Genomic DNA, 22,952 nt, shown 5'->3' on the forward strand with positions numbered 1-22,952 from the left:
AGTGCTGGTGTAGCACGTAGCACGACATGGTCAGCTACTCGTCTATAGCCTGAATGTTACTCTCTTCCCAGGACACTCGGAGGTGGTGCGTTTCCTGCTGGAGGCCTGCAAGGTGAACCCAGAGCCCAAGGACAGGTAGACCGAAGCGACTATCCATTTCTCAATAATTAGCCGTCGAACCGAAAGAGTAGGAAACTTAGGTTTACACCCGTGCCAGCCTGTGGAAGGGCCGCGGCACGGGTTTGAGGGTCTTCATGTGCACAGCTGAGAGTGCTCTTCCAATTCTCGCTGTCTTCACATCTAGATGGGGCAATACTCCTATGGATGAGGCGGTGCATTTCGGACACCACGACGTTGTCACTATCCTCCAAGACTACCAGAACAAATACAGCCCCCAGGAGGGCACTTCTGACAAGGAGAGCGCCCAGAAGAACTTGGATGGTATGCTGTAGAGCCCCGGGATGGGGTGGGCTGCCACAGCGCCCCCTTTCCTGCAATATTAAGACAGTGTGACTGTCTTTGTTTTTTCTTGGGGATGTCTTCGTTGGGGGTATTATTTGATTGTGGTAGTGCACTTGTTTATACCCCAAAATGTTGCTTTATGCCTCTTATTCCCCTAACCTCTACTCTTCCATGGTGTTTTCTTCTCCCATTGCACTTAGCTCTCTTTACACTGGGATTTTCAACGTGCTCTTCCTCCTTCTTGGACTAACTGTGTGGGTGTGTGGGCCCTGTTTTCCTTTGTATGTATCGATGTACAAATATTTACTGATGTATATGCATATATAAGCATACCTTGTATTTGTAAACCACTTTATTGTTCCTACCAATAACCAGCCCTGCAGCACTGTTGTGATTATCCCATCATGCTTAGCACTTTTTTTCTCATGTTGATCAGTTTTAAATAAGCTGGTCGTGAGTCCAGGTCTGACAAACGCACATTAGGTTTATCCTCATTGATTTTTACTTGTTTTTGTAGATTTCTGTTGAGTGCACAAGCCGTTAATCCCTTAGCAAATTTTATTTAGTAACTTACTTTTAATATTTGTCCCTCTTCTCCCTGGTCATCTTGCCTTCAAAATTGCTCAGTTGCAGTCTTTAGTCCTTGCAAGATTCGCTCAGTTCTGAAACGCCTGGTGAAGTATTTCCTCTGCCGTTCTGACGGAGGAGTCAGCAGTGTGGCACACCAGCCCAAACGGCAGTTTTGTGTTTGGGCGCCCAACAATGGCCAGTCGGCATGCACACGTGCAGTCCTGAGAGAACAGCGAGCAAATCGACTCCTACACATAACCAAGCAGCTGGGAGCTGACAGCCACCAGAAGATATTCCCGATGATCTCAAACTAAGATGATAAGATTACAAAAGCGCCCTCCAAAGGTGGTTAATCATACTGCACCAGAAGAAATGCCCTCAGTAAAACTATCTCACTGTTTAGTACTAATTGATACATGTATATTTGTACAGTTGTCTTTGAGTGAGTGAGTGAGTGAGAAGGAATTTGTTGAATTTAAATGCCCATGAGCAAACAAGGAACGTCGCCTCTCTACCTCCAGGCAGTAGGCATTTAGTGGAGATTGTCCACTCGTGGTGTCACCAATGCTCAGGACAAGCTTTCGGGGATTGTTCTGCACTGCAGTTACATCATCCACATGGCACACAAGCTGACATGGTTTTTCCCGTGGAGTCATCGCCGCTTCCCAGTACTGCAGTGTACTCTACACTTTAGCCAGGCCTGTACTGCATATAGGCTTTGTATTTCCTTGTAGCACCCGTGGTCCTCATGTTAACCTTCTATGGCATTTTGTTCGGATCAGTCAAAATCCAGAACTTTCTCAAAGTTATATTGATGTTCTCAGCTTCTTTGTTTTTATCTAGCCTGTATTTTCCAGTTCACACTGGCATATCTGTGCCACGGTGTGTTGTAATGGACAAGTATGGCAATATGTTTATTTCAGTGTGTCTCAAATAAAACAAAAAATTGCATTAAACTAAATGAAGGCATGTTCTGATAATTTTAATAAGTCTGAAATGGAAAGTGTATGTGGGAAAACCGAAGGTATTCAACTTCAATCTGATTATTGCACCACATTGAAATATATTAGTGTACTGTACATCGTTTTTACCAGGTTGAACTGCTCCTTTACATTTCTTTGTACAACAAAATTCCAGATACATACCATAATACAACACATTACTAAAATAATAATAATAGATAACAAATGTAAGAGAGCTACTTTGAATTCTTCACAGTAGACGATCTTTCTGGGTTCTCCTAGGTCTGGAAACGGGAACACATCTGCAAGCACAGCGTAAAAAGACTCGTTAGACTTGTGAAACGACATCGACCAGTTCCTGCCTTATATTACGGGTAAATGGTGCAAAACCATCTAAAGCAATGGTTCACATATGTACCGTTTGCAAGTTAAGTGTTCAGTCAGCAACCCTCAATTATGACCAAATGGGTAAATCAGTGCAGAAAAGAGTATCTCAAGATCTGCAGACCAAGAGGCAGGAGAAGCTGCTGCATGGAAAAGGACAAAGTCAAGGGAAAGTACCACAGTGTCGATCTCGGCAGGGATCATCCGCGAGAGGGCGTCATATTGCTCCTCAGATAAGGGCAGTATGTTCTCAAGTCTTGAGGGATGACTGGAAAAAAACAAAGATGATAAAAGTAAAATATAAAGCAACAGGGTACGCTGTCTGTAAAGGAACAGAGGGAATAGAGAAGTCATGTGACCCTTGTAGCAGTCGCAAATAAACCACAGCGATTGGTCTCAGCGTATAGACATCACTTATCATCTCTAAGCCTATTTGTCTAACGAGTAGCCCAAAAACCATCAGCCCCAGTAAGTAAAGTTCCACTTAACCCATAAAAGACCTGCAAGAGCCTGGAACGGCCAAAGATTGAGGTCTGAGCACGACTGATCATTATTTATTAAATATTATCTCTGCGTGAAGAGATGAGTGACCACGGCAGAAGCACAGAGCTCTGAACAGCACATGGGAGTGACAGCCAGCAAAGAAATGCAACAAAGGAGAAGGACTCACACTTCTGACACGGAGATCAACTCCGTCTTTATGTAACCTCCCTCACTGGGACTCTCCACATCCATGGGTTCTGACGCTACGGAATGGAAGTTTGTGGTGAGATTCAGCCTCCAGCAGTTAGCAGATGCTTAAAGCAGATTCCCCAAGATTATTGGGAAATCTCACTAAACATACACCTGCTGGGAAATGTACGAATATACCGCGAACCACAAACCGGGAAATGAAAAACAAAAGAACTGTTGCATTACGGGGAAAAAAGGTTACATGCCATATTGTATAAACAATATGACAGTAAAAAAATATATATACTGAATCTGGAAATGTCAGTGAGATAGTTGACACATAAGCCCCATACCTACATTTTCCTCATTAAAAGTGATAAAATAAGGGTAATAGGTGAACATTGTAAATTGAATATTGTGTGAATATTATCAGCAGAAACAGGAGTTTTCTGCCGTCAGCTTACGCTCAGTGGGCCTGCTGTAATATTTCCCAAAGGCGTTGTCCTTCATGATGTTGGGGTAGAGGAAGCGAAGGGGATTCTCTGGAATATTCTCAGCTGCCATGACCTTGTAGTTGCGGATAATGTCGGGGAAGGAGACGGCAGTCAGCTCTTTCTTGGTGTAGGGCTCCACTGCGTGGAACTGGACGTCATCTACACACACACACAGAAAAACAAGAGCACAATGCGGATTGCGGCTGAGAAGCCTCTGCTCATCGAAGTAACTCATGCTGGTTTATCATTTTCTAAATATTGAAGTATTAAACAATGATAACATTAAATTCAAATTTCCCACCATAATTGTGTTTCAGAACTGAAAAAATGCAGAATTAAATTAAATGTGAACATGTGCTGTACAATGCTTACTCAAACATTGTATATGTATATACTACCAGTCAAAAGTTTTTGCACGACAAAGGTTTTTTACCACATTAATTTATTTAATAAACAGCAGTTTTTTTTTTTCGTTAAGCATTTAAGTGCACAAATATAAATGAAAATATGATAGATAAAACAAGTTTCCTTTATAATATGGAAAGAGTATGTAACAGTGCATCTCTGACATCCTGTTAACTGTGGTTGGCTGAATATACAGATGCGGAACCCGCAGGTGTAGAGAGTGGGCTGCATTGACCAGTCTATCTAAAACTGCAGCCTACATTTTTGATACTTTGTCAGGATTCTTGTAGTGACCCCTGCTGGTCACAGTGAGGTCCCTCACCATTCGGGGAGCGCTCCACCCATGTGAAGGTGATGGCCCCCTCCCGGCTGCTCTCACTGAAGCGCAGCAGGAAGGTGCCCGGCTCTTTGTCTTTCAGCAGGGCCCGCTCACGCTCCTTGCTCACAAATCCCATGATGCACCTGCAGTAGGTGGCAGCAGCACATGGGCGGTCAGACGGGCCAGTGGCGATGGTGAGGGAAAGCCATTGGAGTGTCTCTCACACAACTCACCCGTCATTCCACAGCGAAAGCAGGTGCCTCTTGATGAGCTCCAAGATGCCCTCAATCCACAGCCAGAAGGGGAAGTTCTTCTCGTTCGTGTTCTCCTTGAGCAAACGGACCTCACTTAACTGACCGCAATTACCATGTGGGCCACCCATAACACGAAGCTGAACCCTAATCCCAAATGCTCTCTTCCCGGTTTGGACTAGTGGATCAATCTATAACAGCACTGACAGATCCTTAAAAACTTTCTGGTTTCTTAATGATTCAACTTCTTTCATCATATTTTGTGGCCTACTGGTATGGTTTGCTTGCTCAACTGGACAAAAGTGATAACATGAAGGAACCAAAGGTACAGCTGGGTTTTTGACCCAGGGTCTTTGTAAGAACCTCACCTTGCAGAACTTGGTCCAGGGAATGAGACCTTCAGGGTTCCCAGCTGCCTCCCGACCTGAGATTTAAGGCAAGGCAACCCAATCAGTGAACAGAAGGGCAGTGATGTCATCAGTGCGGACTTTTAATGAAAAATACAATATTGTGCAAATCCATCCATTTTCCAGACACTGTAGGAAAGACTACAATTCCCAGACTCACCCAGGAGTTTGTCACCCAGCATGCTCAGCTGCTCGGAGTGGAGCCCACGTTTGGTAACCGAGGAGAACTGCCAGCTGAGCACTTCGGAGAGCTGGCTCCAGCAGGCCTGGGGCGGACTCAGGAAGAATGACAGGTTCTGTCATAGACGAGAGGGGCCGGGTGGGGAGGAGAGACACAAAGTAAGGGAGCGGCATTGAAGAAAGGTTCACAGTTGACATTTGTCTGGCTCCCTCTGCTGGTGGCTCCCTTAACACACTGGGTAATGACAGAGCGGGCACCTACCCTGGGCTCACTGCTGAGCATGTTGTACCAGAGGATGGAGGCCCAGCCCATTGGCAGCTGGCTCACGTTGGAGATCACCACAATGGGTAGGGAGCTGATCTGTGCTCGGGGACATGGAGAAGAGCAGGTCAGCAGGGGGCAGTAGGGGTCCGCTGGCTGTCACAGCACCCGTCACAGCACCCGTCTCAGCGGGACGTCACCATCTGCCCGAGCGACTCTCACCTCCAGGTCGATGACAAATCCAGGCTGACAGAGCTGCGTCTCAAAGCTGATGGAGTGCAGCTCCTCGGTGACGATAAGCGGGCCCTAGAACAAGCCCCCCAGGCCCTCAGTCAGCGTCAGAATGCTTAGTCCCTGTTCTCCTCGGTTCAGATGCATTTCAGTCATTTTGGTCCACCCCAAATCCAGAGCGTACAACTTAGAGAGCTGTGCTTCAGCCCGTGTCTTCAAGTTCCTCTTTGTCTAGTGTCCCTGCTTCGAGAAAGTGCTACTCTATGTGTGGCTCTAGCTCTATTCTGCAGGTTTATGCCAGAGACTGAACCCAAAATGGTTGTTTTCTTTTACTTAAGACAGAACATGGTGTCTAGAGATCACCCCAAGACATTGGACAGCTTGGCTATCATACTCAGAATCCTTTGATTCACCAAGTACAAAAAGCACAAAGGATTGGTGCGGGTGTTGGAATGGAGTGCGCAAACAAGATAAAAGCACAAAAACTGATAAACAGAATAAAAATAGACATAGAAATTAAAATTACAATGTGTAAATAAGAAACAAGATTTATGAATGAATGTAGAGATACAAATGAAGGGAGGACCACCAAAAGCAGTGTGTGTTCTTAATGAACACCTCAAATCCACCATAAACCTCCAATGCTAATTTTAAATCAAAACTTGCTCACCTCATTGGTCCTGTTGCCACCAGCTTTCTGTTCTCTGAGTTGCTGTCAAAAGGACAGAATAATATAAGGATTTGCAAAAAAATAAAGCCCGCTGTAGATTAGAGATATTCGAACAGACTCAATGTCCCATGAGCCCTGACAACTACACACACAGTATTTACTGAGCAGTTCATATTTGATATAGAAAAATGACATTCTTACCAAATGACGGAACTCAGCTGCTAAACTTCCATTGGACTCCTCCATGTTCATGACCTTTGTGTTTGTTCCCAGGATGTTGAACTTTCGGAACCTGAAGATGGTTACCATGGTTACTACAGAGCACTCAGATCCGCTCAGATTGATGGCATCCTATGATGGGTCCTTACCCTTTCAAAGTATTCTTCTCCGTGACGTCCCTGAAAGGAGAAGGAAAGCCCTTCAGTGTTGCAGAAATCTCAGAGGGGTATGGCCATGGTCTAGGTCAGCGGTACCACCAATTACAAGCGACTGGCCTCTAACTTACTTGTCAAAAGAAGCTTTGACCTTAAGCTGGTAATTAAATTCCTGGAGTTTCACCAGCAGTCTGCAAAGGAAAAGGCAAACAACAGATTACATTACAATTAAACGAGCACTACACTTTTTACAATTTATAAAATTTTGCTGAGAGCTAGCTATATAAAGACATCGTTAATAACAGTTTTATTTATATAGTGTCTTTCTAATACTCAAGGATGCTTTCCAGAATAAAACACACATATATACCTACAAATACTGTGATAAAGTCTTAAGCAAAAATGTTGCTTGTTTACTGACATTTATTTTTGTTTTTGTGTATATCGGTATTCTGTACGGCACTTTAGCTGCTGCGTGGTGTCAAACATGCTTTTTAAATAAAGTTATTGATTGACATTTTTTTTTCTAAGCCAATCAATTTAGCATTAGAACATATTGACAGTAACACAGTAAAAACCAACAAGAATTTATGTTCTCCAGAAAGTTACTAACGTTTAGTTGGATGGCTACATGAAGCCACTTCAGTTCACAAACCTCTCCTCAGGGGCAGCTCACCCATTCCGTGTTCTTGTTGAATTTCACTACCAGCACAGTTAATTTATTTATTTAATTAGTTAAATAAGCCAATGAAGTATTTATTAGCCAAACGTGAGATGTTTGTGGTCGAATCAAAAAATACATGGGTGATACACTTTAACAGACATAATATGACAGTTTTGCACCAACATGAAGATCACAGACATCATTTTCTTTGTCTGCCTAAGACTTTTGCACAGTACTGTATACAGACACAGGAGCGAGTATAACTACACGTAAGTGACATCATCAACACTAAACAAACTTGGAAAAATTAAGCACGGACTGCAGCTCATCAACCTGACATCTGTTGACAGAACTGGAAGCAGCCGTTGATTAGCGAAAGGCTACCTGAGCTTAACAGTGAACTGCACTCCCGTTTTCAGGACAAGGGGCCTCTGTGGATGTGTGGGCATGCAGGGCTGTCTCTCCACCACCAAGGAGCTGAAAAACAGGGGGGCACAGAGGCCTCAGTTTCTGCCACGCAGGCCTGTCAGATTCGACACACAGGTCTTTGACACCTTCACTAGTCCGGCGAGACCTTCAAAAGTCATTTCCACTGGCTTTGGAATTTCTCTTCCTTTTAGGGCTTGACATGCAGAACTGAAACAGAGCTGGACTTGTGAAGACGGTCATGCGTTGACTTACTTCAGGATGAGGGTGCGGAAAAGCGAAAGGGCTCTGTCTTGCAGGAAGTGCTTCTGCTGGGTGATGGGGTCGTTGTCATACGTGTACTTCTGCTCCAGCTCCTGCAGCTTGTTGATCTGCTGCCGGACCTGCTGTAGGCACTCGGCCACCGCCGTGAACCTGCCGGACACACGGGCACCTTCCTCATCGATGTCTGAGTCTCAGCAGATGCTAGGATCTCGGGTAGCTGCCATAGGGGCATTAGGTTGAGGCCCAGGACAAACCCAAACCGACATGTGGTAGCAAGTATCAGAATGGCGGACATGCAACGCTGCCCCCTGCTGGGCATTACCAGGTTTGGAGTTGGTCTAGGCAGGCGTTGGGTGGACCGCCGATGCAGGCGATCTGCTGGCGCCGCTTCCACTCCTGCAGCTCCTTCGTGATCAGTATGTACTGTATCTGTTCCGCCATATTGAGGGCGTCCACCATCTGCCTCACCACTTCCTTCCAGGTCATGTGACATGGGACATTAGCGCTTGTCACTTAAGGACACCACCACTTAATGCCGCAAATACCGTCCACCTACACCACTGTTTGACTTCATTTTATGCTACCTTTTTTGAATATAAGACAGAAACACTAGTAAAATGCAGATTTATGATTGTGAGTACACAGTAAGTGGCTTATGAATCACTTGGTAAATGTGTTTGTTAAATTTAAACCTAAAAGGGACATTTATACATCAATAAGAAAAATGGAGAGCTACATCCTGCAATTCTGCATGACAGACCCTCAGTAGCCCAAGCACCTACCTCTCTTTTCATGTTCAGGTTCAGGAACATCCCCTGGATCACCATCTTCTCATGCTCTATCTCTTTCTGGGTGGTCCCATTGACCTCATGCTCTACAGGATGAAACAAGGACAAATAGCACCCAGGATACACCATCCTTCCAGGGGAACCCTATTACTCCCCAGCTGTGAGACTAATTCCTAGCCCATATGATCGCATCTTCACCCCTTAACTTGAGAGGTGGAAAGATCTAGCTTAGCCACAGCATCTTGGCCTTTGGCAGGAAAACGGCTCTTCTTGCAATGCAGGTCAGGTCTCAGCACACTGAGCTATCAGTTAGCATTCACATGCTCTTACCACGGTTGTGCAGGGTTTTGTACTTGAAGTCATGTTCGTCTTGAAGGTCCTCCAATGATTTAATCTTTTGCTCTGTATCCTTGAAACAGTAAGATACACTCCATTTCAATAGAGCTGCCAGGTTGTCAAGATTCAACGGCAATATTAACCCAACCCAATGAAACAAACATTGCCGATGAATCACTTTCAAGGTCCCTGTCTGTGAAATACCTGTAAGTTATGTTGCGTAACATACCTGGACTTTGTTTTTAATGTCCTTGACTTTGTTGTCAAGCTCCTTCTGCTTCTCAACCACCATGTTGTTGTTTGTGTTTGCACCATTGTCCTGGGAACAATGAAAGGGTCTGTCACAAAACTTTAGTGATTGTCAGGGATCAGGGTGAGCTGGCTGCTTTACCAGCTTAAGTTAACAGTTTTCTGAATTCACTGTGTTTTCTTTAAGTATTGGTTAGTCATTATTCATTTGCAGTAGTTATTAATCAATAAATTATTTCATTTGTTTGTTAGTATTTATTTTATTTATTTATTTATTGATTTGCAGTGATATTGATTTGGATGAGTATTGGTAATATATTTTGTTGACATTTGGTTTATGGGTTGTCTTGTGATTTAATTATTTGGTTAATTGTTAAATGTCTTTTCCCATATATTTTGATAGTTTCGCCAAGCCTAGTTGCTAGTTGTTTGAGTTCTTGTGCTCTCTAAAGCTTATTCTTGATAGGTGGTTTGTTTGAACTTAAATTCCCTTTTGTTGTGTTATTTTTCGTAAATTTTTGTAATAAAAAGATCCTTTCCTTTAAAAACCTTCCTGTGTCCTCAAGCCTAGTCTGCTTGGTCCCTCACAACTAGTTATACAAATCCATCCTCTATAACTGCTTTTCCAGGAGAGACTGGGGTCCATCTCTAAACTGCCCTGTCCGTGAGTTTATTCCTCACAACACTGTACTGGAAAAGTGGTTGGAAACTGGATGGACAGCTACACAATGCACACTGATAAAGCACCTCCTTCTTGGCAGCTATGGCCAGGATCTTCTGCTCTTCTTTCAGACTGCTGCAGATGATCATGGCCATGTGAAGAGGGTCGCCCTGGAAGTTGTCCTGCAGATATAACCCAAACACCAGCTCTGTTGGCATTCATCCTGACACACATAAAGCCACACTACACCATGCTATGGATCATACAGCATAAACAAGCATAAAGAGACCTTACATCACGATAGAGATCAGTGTTTCTCAACCCGGTCCTTGGGGAAACCCAGACGGTCCACGTTCTTGCTCCCTCCCAGTTCCCTCCCAGACATTCCATGGAAAGCAAAGATGTGGACTGTCTAGGAGACCCGAAGACCAGTTTGAGAAACACTGATATAAATCACACATAAGCAGGGGGAAACACCCTAAATAATTAAAGAAATAGCACAACATGAACTAGAGGGGGTTGCTAGAGGTAAAAAAAGCAGAACATTAGGAAAAATAAATTTTCTTTAACCACACATTCTATGACCCATTTTTGAGCTGTGACCCGGCAATTGAGAAATAGTGGACTACACCACGTAAACAGGAATAAGATTTCACAACATAACCACGATAAAGACGCTACCTGCAGGTTGCGCTTGATCTTGCGGATGTTGTGCTGCAGCAGGAAGTTGTTCTCAAGTGTGAAGCGGCTGTACTGGTCATCCAGCTGGGCCAGGAGGTCGTGGAAACGAACGATCGCCAACGAGTCATTGGAAGCCACCTGCTCCCTGCAGAAGGTCAGCGATGGTATGACAATAAACGCCTGGATACACAAATTAAAACGGCAGGCCGCAGTGTATCAGGTCAAAATCGCCCCCGGGAGAACAAAATCAATGCCACTTTTCATTACATCCCATCTTCGGCCATCCATCCACCACAGCCTGTGAAGATTCTTAAAAACACAAGCCTGACAAACCTTTCCTCAGGTTACAAAATCAATACAAAATTTCACTTCACTGAATTCCACATGGGGCAGAGTGGTGGAACAATGGGACCAGGATTTGAGCCTCCGCCGTCACTCAGTGTGCATGGAGTTGGCATGTTCTCCCCGTGTCATTGTGGGGTTCTCCCCCACAGTCAAAAAACATACTAAGCTGAAATGGAGTTACTACATTGCCCATAAATTACCCTACCTTGTGTCCGTAGCTTCCGGTAGGGATAGGCGATAAAACGATAATTTTTGTGATGAATATTTTCCTCGATAACGATATGTCAATTGTTCCATGAAAGTTCGATATAACTTAAGACCAAACCTGCCGATGGTGACATGCTTTGCATCACAAAATGACGCCACTTTCTCCGTGACTATTTATCAGGACTGGCAGTGGAGCAAACGCAATGCAGCTGTGATTTATTGAACAAATAAGAGAATGCAATAGCAGGCAAATGACAGGCAAATGACAGGCAAATGACATCAAGACAACAGGGCAACTCACCGGCAGAGCAGACCAGAGAGAATTAAGAAACGATAATAAGAATACCAGCAGCCGCATTGTCTCGGTATTGACTAATGCTGGGTTCCATTCGAACTCACAACTTGTAACTTCTGAGTTCCTAGTCAGAAACTTCAACTGAAACACCGTCTCAAGTCAGAATCGGAATCGACACAACCTCAAGCTCAGAATTCGAGATGGCTGCACCCTTTATCAACAGGTGTAGTTTTAAATTGTTTATTAGCACTTTTTTCTCATTTGTGGCTCATTAAATCGGTCGTAGACACGATTCTGTCCAACCGCTATCTGGGGACATTTTGCTACAGTGTGTTTATACGCAAAATACTGCATAATGTGTTGTTATCAACTGATATTGCAAACAATAGCTAACAATTAACCGGACTAGAACTGGGGACAGTTTCAGTAAGAAGGATTTTTTGCTGACAACTTGTTGGATTTAAGGTAGTCTGGACTAAATGTAAGTGAACGAAGACGAAGGCCATTTAAACTGGGGTAAATTAAATCCAACAAGTTCGCCGAGTAAGCAAAAAATCTTTTTGGAACGGGTCTCTGGTATTGTTAAATGGCTTTCCAACTGGCTGTACTGGTACGCTATTAACTCGTGTGTGACGTCATTCCCAGTTCCCGTCCTCCAAGGTAAATACAGCATTAAATAACCTTTTCATCTTCCATCTCAGACTTGTAAAATGTGAAATGCTGTTTGGTAGTGATGGCTAAAACTACGCTTCATGAACCATTCGCAAAGTCTCTTGAGCCCACGTGGGACTTTTGGATTCCATTCAGGCATGTTTTCAGCCGCCTTTTGAACAGAGAGCTCCATCTAGTAGGGCCAGAAAATAGAGCACAGGGTTCTATAAGCGTCATTTGGCCATTTAATTGGCCATTACTACTGTTTGACAAGTATTTGTCACATTCTGACGATAAAGAATAGTTTATAACTACAATTAACCATCCGATTTCTTCAATTTTAACTCAGGAGTAAAAGTCTGCCTTTAAATTGGAAAGAGACAATGACTTGACATTTATAGTAATAATTATTGATAATAACTGACATGAAAATTTATATAGCGATGACATTTTTGGTCATATCAGCCAGCTCTGACTTCCAGGATATACACCAGTCCCCCTGTGAACCTGAATAGGACAAGCAGGCGTGGATGCATGAATTGCACACAACACTTAGGGTAAGCCTGGAAGCCATCCCACAGTCCATTACTGGGCACACACACCCAGACCATTTTGGCAAATCAGACACCCCAAGTCACCTACATACAGGAAGCCAGAGAATTCAGAGGAACCCAAATTAATCTCTCCACTTTCAGCATTCGCAGCATAAATCAATGTCAACATTCTACTACAATTATTCAGATTTTTAAATAATTGCAAAGAAGTGAAACAAATCTATAGAAAATGAAGGAGCAGAGACTGTTTTTTTTTTATTTCTAGGGTTAGAAAATTCTCAAAAAAAATTTTTTAAAAAAAACAAAGATCAATTTCTAACTAATGATTAATCATTTTAATGATTTATCTTTGTGCACATACAGCTGTGACACTTGAGTGTTGTTAGAATAAAATACATTACATAATCGTAATGTGACTTGACATAGTTTAAACTGCCGGTAAAAGCTGCAGACGTGTACAAACACCCAACCATAGATATGCTGTGTACTATTTTAAGGAATTAATCTTCCCCAAATAAGTTTGTCATGCTGGCCTTGATCTGACAGGAAATATCAGCCTTAAATCATCAATATACTAAATTTCAAGAATGCGTTCGATACGACAACAACCCAACTTCTTTATGTTTCTTTAAAGGTAACAACATTCAGATCTTAGGTCAGGCCTTGCTTTACACAGCTAAATATCAACATGCCGCACGTTATACAGACCACGATTTCCGAACTCACAATGTCAGAGCTGCTCGCAAGCAACAGCTAATTTCAGTGCTTTTAGCTATTAGCTTCTAATTCTGGTTAGTGATTCTTGGTAGGCTCAGTACTTTTCTTACCGATGTGCCCCCATCCCCAGGCACTAACACATAAGGTAATCCTGGCAGTCACCTACCAGTCATGGCTTTCGATCCACTGGCTGAGGTACTGGCGGACCTCCATGGGGAAGTTGTCGTCATACAGCTGGTCCACCTGCTCCAGGTATTTGGAGTCCAGCTGCTGGAGCTGATACCACTGGGACATCTGCAAGGCGGAGGCACAGAGGTGGGGCTGAATTCTGGCATTATGGCAAGAGCAGCTCCATCAGGTAGGGAACCGCAACGACAGATGGTTAAACCGTAAACAGTGTCACCGACAGCCAGAAGAAAAACTTTCTACAATTGTCTACGGCAGGGGTGTCAAACTCCAGTGCCGGGGAGCCTGTTCTTTCCCTGTTCCACCACAAATGATTCGGCTCAAGAGATATTTAGTATTTAGGACAAAAAGGTGCAAGGACTTGAATCAGGTGTGTTAAATGAGGGGACACTCAAAAATGTGCAGGGCTCCGGCCGCCCAGGACTGGAGTTGCAGCTTACAGCATGCATGGTCTACAGCATGCATATAATGGCAGACTGGTAGGTGGGGCAGTCTGGCGACAACGAGGCCCCCCCTCCAACTGTATGCAAAAATGTGTGAGGATTAAGGTGCTGATGTCATGCAAATTATACACATTTAATCACATTATGATTGGAGTCATAACACAAAAAATATTTGGTACAATACCTAAAGCAATTTTGAAATGTAACAGTTTGTAATTTTTTTGTATTCAAACTATGTTTCAAACTATGTGAAAAAAAGCATGTCTGCAATTTGCTAACTACTGCAGTGCATGATGGGTACGATATTGGGAAGCTACTTAAATTTCATCATCTGCAACTGCTGAAACTGGCAGAAGCGAGCCCTAGGTGTGAATTTGTAAGGGAGGGGGCATGGCCCATTTCTGCCCCAGGACCGAGTGTTTCGCCACTGCATGCACGTGTATTAGTGATGTTAAGATTCACCGATTCGCATGCGCATAAAAGATCAGGACGTGATAGCCCAGCGTAAAAAGCGTGGCCCGAATACAATTTGGGAGGAATGCAGGATGCATCGCTGCATTAGGAAAAATCTGATTCATTATTAGTAGACGGTCGATGCCTTTATTATTTAGAAATGTGACCACAAATTTTAGACAGTTTTATATTTAGATTAATCATATTGTGTCACATTAGAAGTTGCTTCATAGCTATTTTTACTTTATTAAATCGTCGGTAATGCATCAAGATCTGTACTGCATCGGTTTAAAATAAAGTTGTCCTCCGAAGAGGGGTGGTGGTGGTGGGTTGAAAAAAATAAAGATCTGTACTGCATGAGCCACAGTGATGGATATGATCTTATGAGATACATGAGAACTTACGAAATGATCCCTTATTTGCCCTTTTGCACATATACAAATACTACAAACATTGGATTGCTTCTCTTTGCATATTCCATTTTGCGCCCCAAGAAACTCACAAATACATATATAAGTGAGGGCAAGCTTGGGGTCACGATGCAGGGTCATCCAGAGTTCAGTGCCCCTGGAGCTGGGGGTCGAACCGGCAATCGAATACTTCTTACCCAATTAGAAGTGTTATGAATTAAGAATCTATTCTACAACTGCATGGAACTTATCCTACACAGCACAAAGCACAAGGCTGGGATACTAAGCAGAAGAGATGCCAGTCCATCACAGGGCAGCTACACACACAGACATACGTTACAGGCAATTTAGAGATGCCAATTAGCCTAAGTACGTGGAGTAGTTAGAGAAAATCTGTATGACAAGGAGAACGACCTACATACACAAAGATCGGAGGTGGGATTCAACCCCCCAGCCTTGGAGGACAGGACTGAATTGTTTTTTTTTTAATCCAGGCAGGTCCGTGATTTGAATATACTTATAGATCTATAATTACACTGATTAAACTTATAGGCGACAGAGTATATTCATTTTTAAGCTCTTTTGCAGCCTTCCGTCGATGCGCATACAAACCAATAGTTCGCATTCACCTATCAAAGTCGCTCATGTCGCTATTATCTGCCAGTTTCGACAAAAGCCCCAGTAAGTGTGCTGACGGAGAAGTCTGCTGACTGTGGCTCCATTACACAGGTTTTGGCATAAAACGATAGCATTATATAGACAGTTCCTATAACTACGTACAAAAATGCATGCAGGTGAAACCCCACAATAAAAATATTCTGCTGAAAGTACAACATTCAATACAATACGCAATAATGTTCTCTGCTTCTTTACTTTCTCGAGTCTCAGATATTACGTGCTGCAGTGCGAATAACGTCTGACGCCGAAAAGCTTACCTTTTATACTGTACGCAATGTATACGCTCTTATTACAGATACAAAGTAATCTTCCGTGTGGGATCCGTTTAATTACTTCCTCTTCTTGTCACCACCTTATGAAACAGTGCACAAAACACGCACGGTAAAGCTTTAAATAAGAAAACTTCTTCATAAATATTGATTGACAGGCCAGTCGTCCAATCACATGCTGAAAAACCGACACGTACAATGAACGGAAAGAGTCACCGCCCCGTTATTACAGTATAGTGACAGAGAGTCTAAGGCGGTCGCTGTTCTCGGGAGCTGATTTCCTCCCCACTTAACTGAGAAATTGAAACCATTATGATATAGGTGTGTAAACAGAAACTTAACCTAGTATGTCCAAGTTTATTTATTTGCACTCTTGGTACTTAATTTTGCATATGGATTCTGCATCATACTATTATACCCATAATGGTGTAGAAGCATTTAGCAAAGCTTAAGGGATCATCCTGAAATGGGTAAAGAAATCAGAAACGATAATGCGGAACTAAATAGTAATAGCGATTTCATTTTTGTGAGTGTGTGTTTGTTAGCATTACTTCTAAATCCATCTATCTGTTGTCAAACCGTCTGTATATTTTGGCATACATGCGTTTCATTAGACTGATTTTTTCCTTATATGACACTTCAGAAGCGAGGAGGGAGGTTGACGCCGGCGCTGGAAGGGGCGCCGCTGCACCACGTGGTTTCCCAGAAATCAGGACAGTTATGTTTGATAGAAACGAAAGTAGAAAGAAGCGAAACCTGCACTTTTACGTGTTTCTATGCTTCCACCATTGCTCATGGGCCGCACGTGGTGGGTATATCCTGTTGTGAACGCGGAGAAAAAAAAACACATGTGGTGTTTGCATATGCAAATTATTGCGTCCACAACTGTAGTAACGCCTTATAGATTTGCTTGAACATGAACATTAAGTATACTTATTTTTTACATGGTAAAAGTGGAGAAAGACTACGAGTGCAGTTACATTCATGTAGAATATATAGCCACGAGTAATATTTTGGTGTTTACCGCTTTGCTTACTTCTGTACGGTGTATATCCTTGTCATGAGAGCTCCCTCATGAAATCGACTTATGCCACTTTAATTTTGAGTTTTTCATATCATGTTTATAAACTCGTAGTTTATAAAGCACCTTTTTTGTTTTCATGTAACCATTTTTATTTATTTTACCAATATTTCTTGTTCTGTAAACAACATGGAGTACCTGTGGCCTGTATCACGAAGCAGATTTTCTTGCTTAGCTGGATAACTTGTCGGATTTAAACTAGTCTGGGTTAAATGTAAAATGGAAAAAATATTCAATATTTAAATTGTGATGCCTTCAATCCGACCAGCTATAGGCCCCTGCTTGAGTAATCAATCTTTTATCGCTGGTTCCACTTCCTTTTGTATAAATAACATTTGAGTAAGTTCCACAGAAATAACGTTCCAACTTCTGGAATCATACTGTATCAGTAAGTGACATTTCTTAGTCAACTGGGGAAGCCTTGGCTAGTAAGTGCTTTCTGATGAGAAAAAGAATAAAAAGGAAAGTCACAGAAATATCACAGGATATCTCTGCAGAAACAACAAAGGTCCAATAGTTGTAAGATACACAATCTTGCATCAGTGTAAAAAATAGCATTTAAGAAAAATGCAGCTGTCAGTACTGGGTTGTATGTTCATACCTATCTAATCACCAGTATAATCCATGTCAGGGAAAATAGCTTGGTTATATAGTTCAGCACTTGCGCTTTGGTTTGTTTCTTTGATTGAAAGACTGTTTCACATTAACATTAGTGACCCATGATAATAGGAGACTGACCAATCAGCACACAGCAAGAACTCAGTGCTTAAGTGAAATCCGGGTCCTTTTAATTAAAGTGGTAGTTTACAGATCCTGTCCTATCTCAAAGTTAGGTCCCTAACATGGAATATTTGGTCACCCTAAAATTATTAAAAGTTCATTTTAGTTTAATTTTAGGTTTTTGTGTTGCTTCATTGATGAGCTGGATGCTTACCAGATCAAATTTATTTGTGTTGTGGTTATTTCCTTTGAGCTAATCAGGAGTCAGCTATAAAAGTCCATCTTTTATTGCAGGGTTTATCAGCCCAGTCCTCGGGGGACCCCCAGACTGTCCTGGCAATTGGGAGAAAGCAAAAACGTGAACCGCCTGGTGGTCCACCGAAGACTGGGTTGAAAAACCCTGTTTTACTGCATCCAGATATCCAGATAGGGTACATCAAAGGCTGGACACTCTGCAGAAGTGTGTCCATTGTTGGCTTATACTGGTTCTTATACACTTTTCGTTCTTATCTAAATATCCATCACGGGGGGGAGGGTGGGGTCCCATGCATGATCTTTCCAGGACCATATGCTACCATTATGTTTCTCCTTACGGGGTTCAGGTCTTCCGCTCCCCTATGTGTCTCCAACATTTTTTCCTATGACAGGTTCTGTCATAGATGAGAGGGGCCGGGGAGGAGAGACACAAAGTAAGGGACTGGCATTGAAGAAAGGTTCACAGTTGACATCTGTCTGGCTCCCTCTGCTGGTGGCTCCCTTAACACACTGGGTAATGACAGAGCGGGCACCTACCCTGGGCTCACTGCTGAGCATGTTGTACCAGAGGATGGAGGCCCAGCCCATTGGCAGCTGGCTCACGTTGGAGATCACCACCAGTTACTTGCCCTCCCTTATATGGTAGGGCTGCCAGTCATCTATTTTGTTGGTTGATCTTTCTGGAAAATATAACTGAGGCAATACAGTCCCCTTACAACGTTCTTCATATAGTTATGGCAAGAGACCCCGAACCATCCCCGGACACCGCAGTGGGAAAGCAAAACTGTTCAATAACTAACAGTAGCAAGTTTTGGCAGTTTCAGCTGCCCATGTGGTGCTCAACCACAGAACTGATTATATTCTTGGTCTTCAATATAGTGATAAGTTGCAGAAATAACCAAGGTGGGTCGTCATACAACAAGAGCTAAAATAAGTTATAGATACAGAACCTTCAAGGCTAACATATGGTGCTGATACCTAATTGTTTTGGTTACATCGTGGAGCAGTAATCATTCTACATTCTTCAAGGTTTACAAGGTCATACTTTCTGTGGGTTACATTAGCGACTTCTGCTTCCATCTTCTTAGGGTGTTTTCACATATAGTCCTCTTAAAAGGAACCAAACTCAGACCTCTAGAAGTGGTCTCAAAAGTGGACCAACAAAAAGGGAACTCACTTCTGTTTGTGTTCACAATGCGAGTTCATAGGGGACTCGGTTCTCTTTCTGGTTTTTCTTCAGCTCAGATGGGGTCTCAATCATTTTTCTGTTCATACTTATAATTTTTGCTTGTTTCCCGAAACTGTACCACATGATCTGCCTACGGCAAAGCTAAAGGGTAAAAATTGTTGAAGCAAGCCAGGACCGCTTCGTATTCATAATGCGCAAGTTAAGCGAACCATGACACGGACCAAAAGCGAACCGGACTGAGACTACCTCCCGATGTGGTCTCAGTTTGATTCGTTTCAAACAGGTCTGAGTTTGTTTGACGTGTTCACATATACGCAAAAAAATGCTGACTAATCGACAAGTGTGAAAACACCCTTAATATCCTAAAGATTACATTCTCTACGTGTTATTCAGTGCTACATACTATTCCATAGTACCCCGTCAATTTTTAATTATTTTTGCACAGCTGTTAAATATTAGTAAATGACTAATTACACTTGTCTATTACTTCTTGGTATGGTATTAACTAAGAACGGCACAAAGAGGCATTTGATAGAGATTTCAGTGTAAACATTTTTACAGTGTTTATCGCAGTTAATCAGTTCCAGATTCTACCGCGAAAAACGAATTTCTGCGAAGTAAGATTATTTATAAATCGAATATTTTTGTAGTTAGGGCGTAGAAAACATGTTTACGACCGTCTAAATCCAGTTTTTAACATTATTAGACATGAAATAACACTCTTTAGTTACCATTACTGTTATGATTGCTGGACACGGAAGCAGGAACGGGGAGACGAGGAATCAGGGTCGAAGGGTTTATTTGGAATCACTCCAAATGCAGGACACAGGAACATGTAACATCAGACTCTGACGTGACTTACATACACTGGACGAATCAAACTGACAGAAAACAACTGGTAACCATCGGGGTTACACACGTGGTTAATAAGGGGGCGTGGTTAATAAGGGGGCGTGGCACACAAGAGGATCCTACAGGCCGGTCATGACAATTACACTCGTATCACCCAATATATTAGACAAAATGAGACATATTAAGACATATTAGACGTTACAAGCATTATATTATTCCATCCATCCATTTTCCAAACCAATTATCATTCTGGTTCGCGGGGAATCCGGAGCCTATCCCGGAAGCTATGGACACAAGGAAGGGAACAACCCAGGACGGGGGGCCAGCCCATTGTAGATATCATATTATTATTGTTGTACATTTAATTACGAAGAGCAAAGATGCTTCCAATGCCTAGCGATATATCACTTTCACTGTCTCCATCAACTTTTTAATGAATACACAAAAAAATGCGATAGAGTGAAGCCACGAAAGTCAAAGCGAGAAGTGGCGAGGGACGGCTGTACTGAGGAGGCGTATTTTCAGTGCCAAACTCTTTATTTGAAAAAGGCTGAGAGGATTAATTCCCAGTAAAGATTACAGAATCTTCCCAGTTTTCAACATTCAAAAGGGCTGCAGGGCGGGTTACACATCCAGGGGAATGCATTGCTTAGGGCTGGAACAGCACAAAGCCTGCAACAACAAGACCCACAAGCGATCAGGAAACTGAAACCAGGTCTGACAATGATCACAAAGCAAAAGCAACAGTAGACGGGGCGGACACTCACTGTGGAGATCGAGACTACTGTAAGTGAAGAGCCATATATGGAGAGGCTGCAGAGCCAAAATGAAACACAAAAGAGGTGTATTATTTCAACAAAAACAGCACTGACAGATCCTTAAAAACTTTCTGGTTTCTTAATGATTCAACTTCTTTCATCATATTTTGTGGCCTACTGGTATGGTTTGCTTGCTCAACTGGACAAAAGTGATAACATGAAGGAACCAAAGGTACAGCTGGGTTTTTGACCTGGGTCTTTGTAAGAACCTCACCTTGCAGAACTTGGTCCAGGGAATGAGACCTTCGGGGTTCCCAGCTGCCTCCCAACCTGAGATTTAAGGCAAGGCAACCCAATCAGTGAACAGAAGGGCAGTGATGTCATCAGTGCGGACTTTTAATGAAAAATACAATATTGTGCGAATCCATCCATTTTCCAGACACTGTAGGAAAGACTACAATTCCCAGACTCACCCAGGAGTTTGTCACCCAGCATGCTCAGCTGCTCGGAGTGGAGCCCACGTTTGGTAACCGAGGAGAACTGCCAGCTGAGCACTTCGGAGAGCTGGCTCCAGCAGGCCTGGGGCGGACTCAGGAAGAATGACAGGTTCTGTCATAGACGAGAGGGGCCGGGTGGGGAGGAGAGACACAAAGTAAGGGAGCGGCATTGAAGAAAGGTTCACAGTTGACATTTCTCTGGCTCCCTCTGCTGGTGGCTCCCTTAACACACTGGGTAATGACAGAGCGGGCACCTACCCTGGGCTCACTGCTGAGCATGTTGTACCAGAGGATGGAGGCCCAGCCCATTGGCAGCTGGCTCACGTTGGAGATCACCACAATGGGTAGGGAGCTGATCTGTGCTCGGGGACATGGAGAAGAGCAGGTCAGCAGGGGGCAGTAGGGGTCCGCTGGCTGTCACAGCGCCCGTCTCAGCGGGACGTCACCATCTGCCCGAGCGACTCTCACCTCCAGGTCGATGACAAATCCAGGCTGACAGAGCTGCGTCTCAAAGCTGATGGAGTGCAGCTCCTCGGTGACGATAAGCGGGCCCTAGAACAAGCCCCCAAGGCCCTCAGTCAGCGTCAGAATGCTTAGTCCCTGTTCTCCTCGGTTCAGATGCATTTCAGTCATTTTGGTCCACCCCAAATCCAGAGCGTACAACTTAGAGAGCAAGATGAAAGCACAAATGATAAACAGATAAACAGAATGAAAATAGACATAGAAATAAAAATTACAATGTGTAAATAAGAAACAAGATTTATGAATGAATGTAGAGATAAAAATGAAGGGAGGACCACCAAAAGCAGTGTGTGTTCTTAATGAACACCTCAAATCCACCATAAACCTCCAATGCTAATTTTAAATCAAAACTTGCTCATCTCATTGGTCCTGTTGCCACCAGCTTTCTGTTCTCTGAGTTGCTGTCAAAAGAACAGAATAATATAAAGATTTGCAAAAAAATAAAGCCCGCTGTAGATTAGAGATATTCCAACAGACTCAATGTCCCATGAGCCCTGACAACTACACACACAGTACTTACTGAGCAATTCATGTTTAATATAGGAAACTGAAATTCTTACCAAATGACGGAACTCAGCTGTTTTGCCTTTTTCGTCTGACACAAGTGTAATGACTCTTGGAAGTGACAGGTTACTTGAGTAAAACGGTAAAAACAACAATCGGAATTGCATCGGAAAATGGTTCAAAATTTAGTGTCATATGTATTAAGTGGGCGGCATGGTGGTGCAGTGGTTAGCACTGTTGCCTCACACCTCTGGGACCCGGGTTCGAGTCTCCGCCTGGGTCACATGTGTGTGGAGTTTGCATGTTCTCCCCATGTCGTCGTGGGGTTTCCTCCGGGTACTCCGGTTTCCCCCCACAGTCCAAAAACATGCTGCGGCTAATTCGAGTTACTAAATTGCCCGTAGGTGTGCATGTGTGAGTGAATGGTGTGTGAGTGTGCCCTGTGATGGGCTGGCCCCCCATCCTGGGTTGTTCCCTGCCTCGTGCCCGTTGCTTCCGGGATAGGCTCCGGACCCCCCGCGACCCAATAGGATAAGCGGTTTGGAAAATGGATGGATGGATGGATGTATTAAGTGCAGGATGTAATAAAATACAAGAAGGACAAACACTTAAATAGAAATAGCAGCATTATGACAAATGACAGCAATACTGATG

The 22,952-nt window shown here is 43.2% G+C and overlaps 3 protein-coding genes across 7 annotated transcripts in view; 1 reads left to right on the forward strand and 2 right to left on the reverse strand.

Moving 5' to 3' along the window:
- Positions 1–1,993, forward strand: part of LOC125710218 (glutaminase kidney isoform, mitochondrial-like) — a 38,637-nt gene extending 36,644 nt beyond the window's left edge. For all 3 annotated transcript variants that reach the window (XM_048979737.1, XM_048979741.1, XM_048979740.1), the window contains 2 exons: positions 72–135; positions 305–1,993. In XM_048979737.1, the coding sequence (XP_048835694.1) occupies positions 72–135; positions 305–452 (212 nt within the window). In that variant the 3' untranslated portion in view covers positions 453–1,993. The remainder of the gene's footprint in view (positions 1–71; positions 136–304) is intronic.
- Positions 1,994–16,065, reverse strand: LOC125710216 (signal transducer and activator of transcription 1-alpha/beta-like). 3 transcript variants are annotated; one of them, XM_048979730.1, is made up of 24 exons: positions 15,909–16,065; positions 13,648–13,775; positions 10,713–10,857; positions 10,118–10,213; positions 9,351–9,440; positions 9,116–9,194; positions 8,780–8,871; positions 8,320–8,471; positions 7,989–8,147; positions 7,692–7,784; positions 6,775–6,834; positions 6,638–6,667; positions 6,471–6,561; positions 6,270–6,311; positions 5,591–5,674; positions 5,369–5,467; positions 5,087–5,222; positions 4,888–4,943; positions 4,502–4,593; positions 4,272–4,411; positions 3,515–3,703; positions 3,049–3,124; positions 2,556–2,646; positions 1,994–2,296 (listed from the first exon to the last, which is right to left on the reverse strand). In XM_048979730.1, exons 2-24 carry the CDS (start codon positions 13,773–13,775, stop codon positions 2,273–2,275), a joined length of 2,244 nt encoding a protein of 747 aa, XP_048835687.1. In that variant the 5' UTR covers positions 15,909–16,065; the 3' UTR covers positions 1,994–2,272. The 3 variants fall into 3 exon arrangements, with proteins under 3 accessions (XP_048835687.1, XP_048835685.1, XP_048835688.1); XM_048979728.1 differs by having other exon boundaries at positions 4,502–4,596; XM_048979731.1 differs by lacking the exons at positions 13,648–13,775; positions 15,909–16,065 and adding an exon at positions 10,326–10,443 and having other exon boundaries at positions 4,502–4,596.
- Positions 16,066–20,563: 4,498 nt separating this feature from the next.
- Positions 20,564–21,917, reverse strand: LOC125710220 (signal transducer and activator of transcription 1-like). Its single transcript, XM_048979742.1, has 6 exons — positions 21,741–21,917; positions 21,531–21,629; positions 21,249–21,384; positions 21,050–21,105; positions 20,785–20,830; positions 20,564–20,689 (listed from the first exon to the last, which is right to left on the reverse strand). The coding sequence occupies exons 2-6, from the start codon at positions 21,579–21,581 to the stop codon at positions 20,667–20,669; spliced, it is 312 nt and encodes a 103-aa protein (XP_048835699.1). The 5' UTR covers positions 21,582–21,629; positions 21,741–21,917; the 3' UTR covers positions 20,564–20,666.
- Between the last annotated feature and the right edge of the window lie 1,035 nt (positions 21,918–22,952).

This window comes from Brienomyrus brachyistius, chromosome 16 (assembly GCF_023856365.1).
Source record: "Brienomyrus brachyistius isolate T26 chromosome 16, BBRACH_0.4, whole genome shotgun sequence".
Taxonomy (NCBI): Eukaryota; Metazoa; Chordata; class Actinopteri; order Osteoglossiformes; family Mormyridae; genus Brienomyrus; species Brienomyrus brachyistius.

Bases quoted from the DNA above. Each gene is read 5' to 3' on its own strand.
- LOC125710216 (XM_048979728.1), bottom strand. From the start codon at position 13,775: ATGTCCCAGTGGTATCAGCTCCAGCAGCTGGACTCCAAATACCTGGAG. The intron at 10,858-13,647 runs GTAGGTGACTGC...GACCTTCTGCAG, and splicing joins TGGATCGAAAGCCATGACTG to GGAGCAGGTGGCTTCCAATG. The intron at 8,872-9,115 runs GTAAGAGCATGT...TTCATCCTGTAG, and splicing joins CAAAACCCTGCACAACCGTG to AGCATGAGGTCAATGGGACC.
- LOC125710220 (XM_048979742.1), bottom strand. From the start codon at position 21,581: ATGGGCTGGGCCTCCATCCTCTGGTACAACATGCTCAGCAGTGAGCCC. The intron at 21,385-21,530 runs GTAGGTGCCCGC...CGTCTATGACAG, and splicing joins TGCTCAGCAGTGAGCCCAGG to AACCTGTCATTCTTCCTGAG. The intron at 20,690-20,784 runs GTGAGTGTCCGC...TTGTTGTTGCAG, and splicing joins CAGTAGTCTCGATCTCCACA to GCTTTGTGCTGTTCCAGCCC.